Consider the following 12,409-nt stretch of genomic DNA (forward strand, 5'->3'; position numbering starts at 1 on the left):
TCAAATGTTTGAAAAAGGTCTATTACTTAATGAGTAGTTAACAAACAACAAAATCCGGATACTTTTTGGGCAGAAGATATATTGTAAAATTTTCTAGTGTCGTGCATATAGAATGAACCTAGACCAAGGAGTAAAGTGGGTTTCATTAAATTACAATTCACCATTAAATCGATAATACTTGTGTTATAGCTGAAGTAATGTCGATTTATTTGTTAGGGTGATCAAATATTATTGTTCCAAAATTGTTTTTAAATAAATTGTCATTTCCAATAACTACTATTAAAAATCCTATTTTGATATGTTATATCGCTTTGTTTTTGTTTAAAACAAAATAATGTATGGATCTCATTTGATCACACTTTATTTATGTGAGTTACTTCAAAAAAAAAATGTAATTTATTTTTCTTTTAAACAATATAAAAAACGAAACTTTAATTAAACCTGTAAACCCTGCGGTGTAAATAATTGTGACAATAGGAAATGCTCTTAACATTTTTAACTTATGCATATTAACACTTAAATAATAATATAAAAAATATATTTATAAAATAAAAAGCTATTTAAAAACTTTATTTTCTCATTTATAATTAAACGATTTTGACAGCGAAAATCTCATTTCGATTAATTCCGACTTTCATTTTCTGAATTTTTTGTTAAAAAAAACTCATAAATAACGCAACAAGTGGCATACACAACAAAATGTCAATCTCCTTTAATTTTTTTTGATTTTGAGAAAAAGTATCTACAATATAATTGCAAATGTATAATAAAATGATTTAAATATCTGATGAGGAGAGGAGATAAAGCTTTTTATAATGCGGCATCTTTAGCCACAGAAGTTGTTTGAACTTCCCCGCTGCCTTGAAGTGTGATTAAAATATGGCAGTGAATTTTTTTTTTTTTTTAATTTAATGACAATTTGTGAAAATGAAAAATAAATGCCGTGATTATGTTTTATTATAGTTAATGAGGAAATATAATGTGAGATAAAATAAAAGTTTGCATTTACTATATTTCTAATTCATTATTATAATATATGTGTATTATCTAATTCATTAAAGTTTTTTAATTGTACAGGTGTTTACATTTCTATTTTATTTATAAAACAATTGATGGCAACACTTATGGTAAAGTCGTCATTATTTTATTAGAAATATAATAACTATTGAATTTTTATGTATGAGAAAATTTTCTATTAAATATTATTTAATGCCATAATTTAAAAATTGAAATTTTATTACGAAAGTAGGCAGCACCACACAATCATGTATACTATATTTCATATTAACACTTTCAGATTTCTTAACTATCTGAGAAAAATCACACAATTCTAAATAAATAAATAATTCTAATAGAATAATTGATTCTAATTAAAAATGATTATTAATAATGATAACAAATTTACCGGTCATTACTTCCAATTAAATATAAAATGAATAAATTATATAAAAAGTTACTTTCATTTACTGAGAATATTGACACTCAAAAACTAACTACGAGTAACTAACGATATATACTTCTTTAGTAAGTTCTTATGCATATCGTAGCACCCTTTTTCATAAATTATAATTAATATAACTCACTAACTCACAGTGAGCACTAATAATTCTATATCTTGAAGGTTAATGTTGTGTGTTATTACTTTCTTCACACTTTTAAGATAACCGAAGACATTGCTTCTTGCTGAGAAAATATCTCAAAATATGCAAGAATCCGTTAAGATTAATTTTTCTTTTTTGTGGCTTATACTCGTATGTTCTTTTTTTATTGTTGATGTCTGCGGATTTCTGTTTAAATCTCGGCGTGTTTGACCGAATTCCGGTTGTTGCTCATTGCACATTTAGGTGCAGACAAGTGGGTTTTATGGCTCGCCCAAAGCTATTTCAGTTCAGCGGTTAAGGTAGTTCACAGCTGCACACTCGTACAATGTTTTCCACTTGTTGGATTTATTTCAATTGATTTTTTACATCATCATTAAGTCAGGCTATTGGCTGCAGTTTCATTGAACTTCGTCAATTTGTGGTCAAGAACCAATGAACAATTTTATTGCATTTTATTTAAAATTGAACTTTAGACTTTATTTCTATTGAGTGAAATAGCTATTTAATGACTTTTTTATAATTATTTTTAGTAATATTTATTCCACTACACAAGTTATATTATATTAATTAGGTTATATTGCCTTAATCGTGTTTTTATTTAAAATGTAACCATATAATAGGACAGTTTAAATTTCTTGGTTAAAGTTACATTAACTCTAACTTAGTTAAATAAGTTTAACTTAATTTATAAATTTTTAATTTATAACTTAATCTATTTATAATTTATAACTTTATTTATAATTTATAATTTTATTTATAATTTATAATTATTAGAAAAAATAGATAAACGGGTAAATATAAAAATATAAGCAAATAGATAAACCAAAATTTTGTTCTTATTGATTGTTCATAATCAGAATTTTTATAATGATATATAATTTCATTAACATTACAATAGATATTTATATTATGTTCAGTTTGATTAGTTTATTAATAGTTAAGACAAAAAGATTTTTTTCCAAAGATATAAAAATAGAATTCAAGAAGACAGTGTTCTCTTTATCGAACACTTCTTCTCTTCTAAAGAATGAGCATAATATGTATCCACTGCTTAATGTTAATACAATGAGGAAGAAAAAGAAAATCAGAGAATACTCCTTCTCTAACGTTATCCAGTACATAACAAAAACGAAAGAATCGAACGATTATTATGTTGAAGTTATAACGTAACGTTCCATAAGCGCGTGCTACAGTAGCTGAAGAGTTTGACTGTAGTTTAATTATATACATAGAATTAAAAATAAAATAATGTTCCCTTATTTGATTGATCTTGTATACTTTTGAAAAGTATGTGTGATATGATGTCTTTTCATATGATAACGATGATTGTTTAGGTGACGATTTACGTGTTAAATTTCTGTGATAGAATCCCTTAATTCTTATTCGCTTCAATGTTTGTAATAGATCCAATTTCTCCAAATTTCTTGATAGTTTTGCCTATAGATGATCCGATAGATGATCATGCCAACCAAAATTTCTTCGTTATGCATAAAATGTACCTACTACAAACCCAAATTTTTTTTTAGCTGATTTTTACAGTTTCTACATACTCAACTTTTATTAAACGATTCTTAGTCTAAAATAGCAATCAAAATATTTATACGAGGGTTTGAATACTTTTTGAATTTATTCAATTCTTTTTACAATATATGACGGAGGCAGTGTTGATTTTTTTATATAAATATTATTAAAACTGATATAATTTAAACATTATTATTAAAATAGTAAATTATGACCTATGAGATAAATTGCGCTATCCTTAGAGAAAATCTCCCAAATTAATCTGGACAAAAATAAAGCTGTTGGCAAACCTAATAACGTCACTTGGTTGACAAACCTAATAACGTCGGTTGGTTCTATATCCGAAATCTCTTTTGATTCAATGAAAATTGAATGAAGATTACGATGCGTTTCCTAGGAATCTTTAGGCCACGATTAAATCCAAAGGGGGAAAGTTTCTCTCTGTATCTGACAGAATCTACAAGTGTCGGTGTGATTCAGTTTTATTTTTGAGAATTGTTAATTCACAAAAATGATGGTCATAAAATTGATAATTAATCTGAGTTCATATCTATTTAAGACAAACCGTAACATACGCAACAAATCATAAGTGATATGTGCTACGAAAACGCCTTACACAAAAAATTACATATGTTATTTTTTTTAATAGCTATATCCTTATTTCCATCTACAACTCATATAATTTAATAATAAAATAAATATTATATAGTGCATAAAAAATAATTTAATAACAAAAAATGCTCTAGGACATGTAATATTTCGTTGATTATTTTATTTATTTATAATATTAGTAAATTTATTACAACTTTCACAAAAAAGTATCCGATTTTTTTAAATAAAATTTCTATTGACATTTTAAATTAATTGAAACATTAAGAGAAAGAAAAAAATTGTTTCAAGTCAATAACAAATTTTTATTGAATTTTTGATTGAAATCCTATTAAAATGTCTAACATTTTACAACTGAATACAAGCATTAAATAAAACATATCTGTAACTGATTCAGGATTAATCCAAGAAAACAACATGAACATTTTCCGATGTAGAGTTTAAGCTTTTATGTAGATAGAATAAGCTTTGTATAAGAGTAAGCTTGTAAGTTAAAATAAAATAAATAAAAATCAGTCTTGATCGAAACCTAATCGTAAACATTACATTGGCGACGAGGAAAATATTGTTAAAAAAATTATTCAAAAAAAAAAATTAATTTATCGTTAAAAATTATTTAAATTAAAATTAAATTTTAATTAAATTTTTTTAAAAAAAAAAAGAAAAAAAATTTTTAAATCATCATATAAAATTATATGAAAAGCAGTTTGACTCGTGCAAAATAAATTATACAAAAAAATTATTTAAAAAAGAAAATTTTTGTTTTTGAAAAAAATGACACAAAATGAAAGTGTATGCTTCACAAGTACGACCATGTCAGGTGTGCGGGAGTTCAGACCGCAAGTGGACAGTTGGTGCGACTGGGTGGAGATCCTAGACTCCCATTTTGTTGAAATGGCTTGTCAGGACGACAAGATCAAGCGGTCGATCCTGTTAAAAAACATTGGAATGGAGGCTTATGGACTGCTGCGGGACATCTGTGATCCGGATCTGCCTGCAACCCAAACGTATGATAAATTGTGTACGCTTTTGGGAAGTCACTTTTCAAAGCCGATTATTATTTTTCGCGAGCGAAAAATATTTTTTGATGCTGTTCGTGAAAAAGGGCAAACAATTATGGAGTGGTTTGCACTTTTAAAAAAATTAGCAAGAAATTGTAAATTTGGGGCACAATTAAATTCGTTTGTTCTAAATAAATTCGTTACTGCTTTAGACGGTAGAACATTCGAAAGATTGTGTGAAGAAGATGAGACCTTGACAATTGAACGGGCATTAAAAATTGCAATAATTACGGAAGCAAAAAATGAAGCTTTCAAACAGCAACAAACCCATGATGTAGAGGTTAATGCCCTTTTTAAAAGAAATTTGCATTTCAAAGGCGCAAACAGTGCGAGTACGAATAAAGCTTGCATGCATAACAAAAATGCAAACAGCGGCAGCAGCAGCGGCAGCGGCAGTAAAAAGCAACGGCAGAGCTGTAAACACTGTGGTTGGAGAAACCATGAAAGTAGTAGCTGCAAATTTAAAAATTGCAAATGCAATAATTGTGGACGTGTGGGCCATTTGGCCAATATTTGTTTAAAAAAGAAAACAATAAGTATTGTAAATAATAATGAATGCAAAAATTTTTCTAATTTAGTAAATAATTCTGATACTAATAATTTTTCAATTTTTAGTGTAGATGATAAGTGTCATCCCAAGTCACCACCTCCTTTCGTCATTGATGTAGAAGTGAACGGTGTTAAGCTCGCATTTGTGCTAGATTCTGGAGCAGCTTGTTCATTACTTTCGAAAGGCGATTTCCATAAACATTTTGGGAGAATCAAGCTAAAGAAATGCAACGATCAGTTTGTCACATACAGTGGTGATATTGTGGGGATTTTGGGTGAGTTTAGTGCTTCAATTAAGTGTCGTGGACAGTCGCACAAGTTGCGAATTGTGGTTAGTGATACGCTTAGCCGCCCTGTTTTTGGTAGGGATTTTATGTCACTTTTTGGGATGGAAATAAGCACACTGAGTCAGTTAGATGATAGAGTAGCGTTTCTAAAAAGTAGATTTTCTACAGTTTTTGCTGAAGGGTTAGGAACGTATAAGGTGCATAAGGTTAAACTTAGTCTTAAAGAGGATGCAAAACCTGTTTTTTGCAAGCCCAGGCCAGTGCCATTGGCTTGGCGTAAAGAAATCGAAAGACAGATTCAGGATTTGGTAAAAAAGGGTGTTTTAAAATTAATAGAGGATTCAGATTGGGGTACGCCGTTAGTACCAGTGTTAAAGTCTAATGGTGAATTACGTATTTGTGGCGACTATAAGTCGACCATCAATAAGCACCTGCTAGATGTGAGGTATCCGTTACCTAGGATTGAAGAACTATTTGCTTCCCTTAAAGGACAGTTCTTCACCAAACTTGATTTGTCAAATGCGTACAATCAGCTTGAATTGGTAGAAGAATCCCAACGGTTATGCGCATGGAGCACACATTTAGGTATTTTTAAGATAACCAGATTACCATTTGGTGTTAAGCCTGCCGCAGCCATTTTTCAGAAAACTATAGAAAACGCATTGCGTGGTATACCTAATGTTGTTAATTACCTGGACGATATTCTTATATCAGGAGATACTATTGAAGAGCATAGTAACTCCATTGAAAAAGTTTTGAAAAGATTAGAGAGCGTGGGTTTGCGTTTAAACGCTAATAAGTGTGTTTTCTTTCAAAAAACAATTTCCTATTTAGGTTTTGATATTGATAAAAATGGTTTGTCAAAAAACCAAGATAGGATTTCAGCAGTCGTTAATGCTCCAATACCGAACAATTTATCTGAAGTTCGTGCATTTATTGGATTAGTTAATTACTATTCCAAATTTATTCCTAAGTTTGCTGAGATTATGGAGCCGTTATATGCATTGTTAAGAAAGGGTGTTAAATTCAGGTGGACAAAATCATGTCATTATGCCTATGAAAATCTTAAAAAGGAAATTACATCCGATAGATTCCTAGCTTCTTTTGACCCCAGTAAACCTATTATTTTACAAACGGATGCGTCAAATGTCGCTATAGCCGGGACCTTGTCCCACAGTTTTCCTAATGGAACAATTAAACCGATCGCTTTCGTATCTCGAGCGCTTTCGACAGCTGAACGAAATTATAGTGCTATTCAAAAGGAAGCACTAGCCATAGTGTTTGCAGTAACTAAACTGCGACTCTATCTGCTTGGTAATAAGTTTGTTTTGCAAACTGATCATAAGCCGCTTTTGTCAATTTTTGGTGAAAATAAGGGACTACCAGTAATGGCAGCAGCTCGTATTCAGCGATGGGCTTTGACATTGTCTGGATTTGATTATACCATCGAGTATGTCAAGGGGTCAGAAAATTTTACAGACAATATTTCGCGTATACCTCAAGATTTGCTTCCTTCTGTAGATACAGAGGAAAATAGTTATATAAATTTTATAACCAAAAATAATGAGCTAAATTTAGATTTTAAGGTAATTGCAAAAGAGACTGCTCGCGACCCCTGTTTAGCGAAAGTAAAAGCCGCTATTGAAACTGGGAAGTTACATTTGTTAAAAGACAAAATATTTTCGCCTTTTCAAACTAAAAATTTAGAGCTTTCGATTGAGTGCGGATGTATATTATGGGGTTTTAGAAGTGTAATACCTTATACTTTGAAAAACCGTGTTTTAAAAGAGTTACATGCATCTCATTTAGGCATTGTAAAGACAAAAGCTTTGGCTAGGTCGTATGTTTGGTGGCCTAATATAGATAAGGATATAGTAAATCTTATAGATAGATGTATTCCATGTAAAAAGGTTCAGCCTAGTCCAAAGAAAAGCCCACTAATTCCGTGGGAAATGCCTAGCTCAGTATGGTCGCGCATTCACATTGATTTTGCCGGGCCAGTCAAGAATGTTTACTTTTTAGTCGTAGTTGATGCATACTCCAAATGGGTAGAAATTTTTAAAACAAAGCAGATAACAGCGGCATTCACGGTGGAGAAATTAGAAGAGCTATTTTGTAGGTATGGTTTAGTGGATGCCATAGTAAGTGATAATGGAACCCAATTTACAGCATGGGAATTCCAACAATTTTTAAAGGATAATGGCATCAAACAGATTCTTACACCTCCAGGGTTTCCAGCTACAAATGGGCAAGCCGAAAATTTTGTTAAAACTTTTAAAAAATCTCTTGAAGCAAGTTTAAGCTCTGGTGAAAAAGGAAGTTTAGACATAGTGCTTAAGAGATTTCTATTTGATTATCGTACTATGAAGCATTGTACAACAAGAGAGTCTCCAGCTAAACTTATGTTAGGTAGAGAAATGAAAACGCGGTTCGATTTATTAAAACCACCTTTAGTGAAAGACAGAGTGAGAGAAAAACAACTTAGTAACATTCAAAACCATGGGGGTTCTAGAGATATTATTTTTACGGAAGGCACACCGGTCTTTATCCGAGATTTTTCAGACCCAAATAAGGTAGGATGGCAGGAAGCGGTAATTAAGGAGCGTTTAGGTCGACGAACATATGGTTGCACAATATCAAGAACTAATAGGGTGATTAAGCGCCACGTCGACCAAATGATGGCTTATAGTGGTAGTGCTATAAAAAATGACTTAACTACGAAGGAGTTGAACGGTGCTGCTGAAGAATCAAGTCCAAATGTAGAGTCAGCCGTCGCTACTACGGAAGGGTATGCGACTGAGGATGTAAATGTAGGTAGTGGTTGCTCGCGTCTGCGAGAACGTAAAACTAAGATTAATTATAAGGAATAATTCATGAATATAATTTAATTTATACGGAGTAATAATTTGTTGTTGAATATTTCATAATTATAATTATATAATTTTAAAGTGAATTAAAATGAATTTCAATTATGCTTTACATTTATATTTTATATTTTTTTTTATTTATGTATATCGTGTTTAATTATTATAGTTATAATCTTAGGAGGAGGGCTGTAGAGTTTAAGCTTTTATGTAGATAGAATAAGCTTTGTATAAGAGTAAGCTTGTAAGTTAAAATAAAATAAATAAAAATCAGTCTTGATCGAAACCTAATCGTAAACATTACATTTACGCATTTGTTACTTAAATTGTTTTAATACATTTTGCGTATTTGTAAACATTTGTCAAATGTTAAACTTGTTTTATGAGTGATGTACTAAAAAATTGTGTTTTACAGATGAACAAGCAGATACGATAGGCGTATCTGGTTTGGTTTTTTATCATTGCAATTCGAACATGGATTTGTTTCTACGCACCTTTCAAACCATTTAACTGCAATTAAGAGATTAAAATTTTTTTATGAGAAATTAATGATGTTCGCACATTTTGAAATTGCAGACAAGTTGGCAGCCTCAACGCCGACATCTCAAATTGTCGCCTGCTGCACTACTGTAACTAGAAAATTGTTTCAACACCTTAATCATATATGAATTTTCACTTTTTTTTTGATATATGACTATTTATGCATTTTAATTGAATTCACTTTTTGTTTGTCATTTAAAAATTATTAAAATTAATATTTTCAACCCGTTTTAGGACATCCGAAATGTGCACTCACGTCGAAGTAAATTAAAATATTTCCTTTGGCAAAATACGCACAATTTTTCTTTAATGGATAACCAAGTTTTGTGACAATCTTAAAAAAGTTAGACCAACACACACTCCTTCATTCATAAAAATATTCGCTTTTTTTAAGTCACTTAATTGGATTTAATTAATGAGATAGTAAAAGATCTACATTTTGATAATTATATTATTATTAACCTTCGCTTTCACTTTTTAATTACAAAGTAAAATTATTTATTTTGTATATAAGATTTCTCTCACAATCTCAGGATTTAAAATAATAAGAACTTACAATCTAAAACGCTTCAAAGATTGCATAGCACAATCAAAAAAACAACCTAAGAATTATTACAGGATTATTGACTGGTCACTGTAGATTGAATAATCACCTATCGAAGTTAGGAATTCAATTCAACTCAGACTGCAGATAGTGTAGAGAAGAGAGAGAAACTGCATACTATGTGCTTCGGGAGTGTCCGGCACTGATGCACAAGCGAAAGAAACACCTAGGAGGGTATTTCATGGATCATAAAGATTCAAGAGTAGGAAAGGTAGGCTCTAAACAAAAGGTAGGCTCTGTAATAAAAGACAGTATTTCATTACAGAAATCGGACTTAGAGAAACACTTTAACCCGAGTAAGGGGTACAATAGATCTTTTAGGTCGCAGTGCACAATCTCTTCTTTTTAACAATAATAATAAATAACAATTTGATATATATAACTTAACATATATACATATAAAAGGTAGTACATAAGTCATGTCTGCAAAATAGAATAGTTGAAAGCATTAAATAAATAAAGGAAATGGCTGTAAACAAAAACAAACAAAATAATAATATAAACATAAACATCATATCATCTAACACCATGGTCCGCAAATTCCACAAACGTCAACTCATCATGTGACACTTTGGGTCACAAATATTTGAGAGAAGTAACGAAGAGTAATAAGTAGTATTTTAATAGTAAATAAAATATCATGAATTTTTAATCCAATGCAGAATCTGTAATTAACCTCATAGTCATTCACAACAAGAAATACGGGTTGTAAATATTAAATACGACTGGTATAAAATTAAAATTTTTAAATAAAATAATATAAAAATCCTAACTTATATATATTGTTGAGTGCTTAATGAACGTAAGGTCATCAGAAAGAAATCCCTGTATAAAGGCAGACAACTAATTCGAACTTGCCACAATATTGAGACTGAAAGCAAAGGCGCTAAACATTATAACATATAGTCCAACGCATTAGATGGTTGGATCACATAGTAAGAGTAAGGTAAGACACAGTAAAGACCTTATTGTATAAACCACATATCCACAGAGTATCGAAATAAGTTTATGCTAATTATGTAAAACAAATGATTTGATGCCTTCACCGATTTAAAATACTGAGAATACAGCATTGGAGGCTTAAGAATAATTAGTAGTATCATGCAAAGGACTTTGATTAAGATAAGCATATCTTATATATATCAAGACTAATTAAAAGGTTTTAATTTTTATCGATAGCCAAACGGCAATCAAATCCAACTATTATCTGATTAATACATGATTATTAAACCAATCATGGGAATATTGAATGAAATGAAAAAGCAAACAATTTAGACTACTTTGGTGCTTTTTCTCTATGGACACTTATTTCGTTTTCTTGTAATTTCGAAGTATGTACTTGCAATGCTTTGACTATCTTACAATTAGTGGAAGCTACTCGCATTCCTGTTGATCAGACCTTAGTATAATAAGAACAGGTCATTAACAAGAATCATGCTAGGTTAATTTGCAGTTCTGTCAATTTCCTAGTGTATATAGATCCATGCAAAGAAAATCCATATTTCTTTCAAAGTTCTCTGAAGAAGTTCTAGAAATTTAATCGAGAATTAAATAGTTATACATATTATATATGATTGCTGGATTTTGGTTAATAAAAGAACCATATTTTTAAGGAAGTATTTTTTTGATAGTTTGAGAGACTGTCTATTAAGAATAACAGATCTGTAATTTATATAGCTTGACTTGATTTTTTTAGAGTTTTCTAAAAGTTATCTAGAGTTTTCTAAAAGTTATCTAGAGTTATCTAAAACAGATTTTTGGGAAAAATGTGGGAGAAAAAGTATCGGCAATTATAAAAAGCGAAAGGCTATACGCTAATCATTTACACTAAACAAGCAACAGGATTAAAGAAAAATGGGAATGGAAAGAAAGCATCCGTACCAGTGTATAAGAGTGTTTGAGGAAACTATCATTCTGACATGATAATAAAGAAAAAAAATTATTGAGTATAAGGAAATCACAAGACTGTGAACAATAATATGAGAATAATTATAAATCGTTTGTCTCAGTATCAGTATGTCTAATATGGTATATATTTTTATCACATTGTTTATATAATATATAATATTATATATATAATATAACACTCACAGTATAAGTGTATTTATGTATGTTTTTTTCGCTTTCAATTCTTAAAAGCATTCTTCACATCCCTTAATTTGCATATCTGGTAATCAAAAGAAGAACAACTTGTTGCTTAGTAAAAACGATTTGGTTTTGTGAAGCCTATTTTATAATAATTGATTATATAAATAATATATTATTCATTATTTTAATAATTATAAATTAAAAATTGTTCCACTTTGCGTTATTGTTATTATTTTTATATAAAAGTTTCACAAAGTACAACCCACAATTCGCTAACGAATTTTATATCTAAAAGCGCGATATTGCAATAAATCCCTTGATGTTTAGTAGCTGAAAACTTTTGACTACCGCTTCAACCTACTTTCCTTAATTACATTTACAAGAAAGCAATTTTAAAAAATTGATAACTACTACTACGTTTGAAATTATTACATTGAAATTAGTTACGCTTTCGCCGGGCAACGAGATACATGGTTGTCATTTCAGAAATGCACGCATACTAAACCTCTAAGCACTAATGAAACTGATAAATCAAGAAAATTACTACGATTTGGTGGGTGGAACTGCAAATGTCAGAAACGCTGATTACCTTTTAACGAACTCAGCAGCGCTGATAAAACAATCTCAATAACAAAAGAAAAATATCGAATAAACTTCTGAAGAAGTGCGAAATATAATTTTCAAC

The 12,409-nt window shown here is 30.1% G+C and overlaps 1 protein-coding gene across 1 annotated transcript; it reads left to right on the forward strand.

Moving 5' to 3' along the window:
- Positions 1 to 4,505: 4,505 nt before the first annotated feature.
- LOC119680543 (uncharacterized protein K02A2.6-like) lies at positions 4,506 to 8,498 on the forward strand. Its single transcript, XM_038093429.1, has 3 exons — positions 4,506 to 5,238; positions 5,413 to 7,164; positions 7,207 to 8,498. The coding sequence occupies exons 1-3, from the start codon at positions 4,506 to 4,508 to the stop codon at positions 8,496 to 8,498; spliced, it is 3,777 nt and encodes a 1,258-aa protein (XP_037949357.1).
- The last annotated feature ends 3,911 nt before the right edge of the window (positions 8,499 to 12,409 follow it).

The sequence above is a fragment of the Teleopsis dalmanni genome, chromosome 1, assembly GCF_002237135.1.
Source record: "Teleopsis dalmanni isolate 2A chromosome 1, ASM223713v2, whole genome shotgun sequence".
Classification (NCBI taxonomy): Eukaryota; Metazoa; Arthropoda; class Insecta; order Diptera; family Diopsidae; genus Teleopsis; species Teleopsis dalmanni.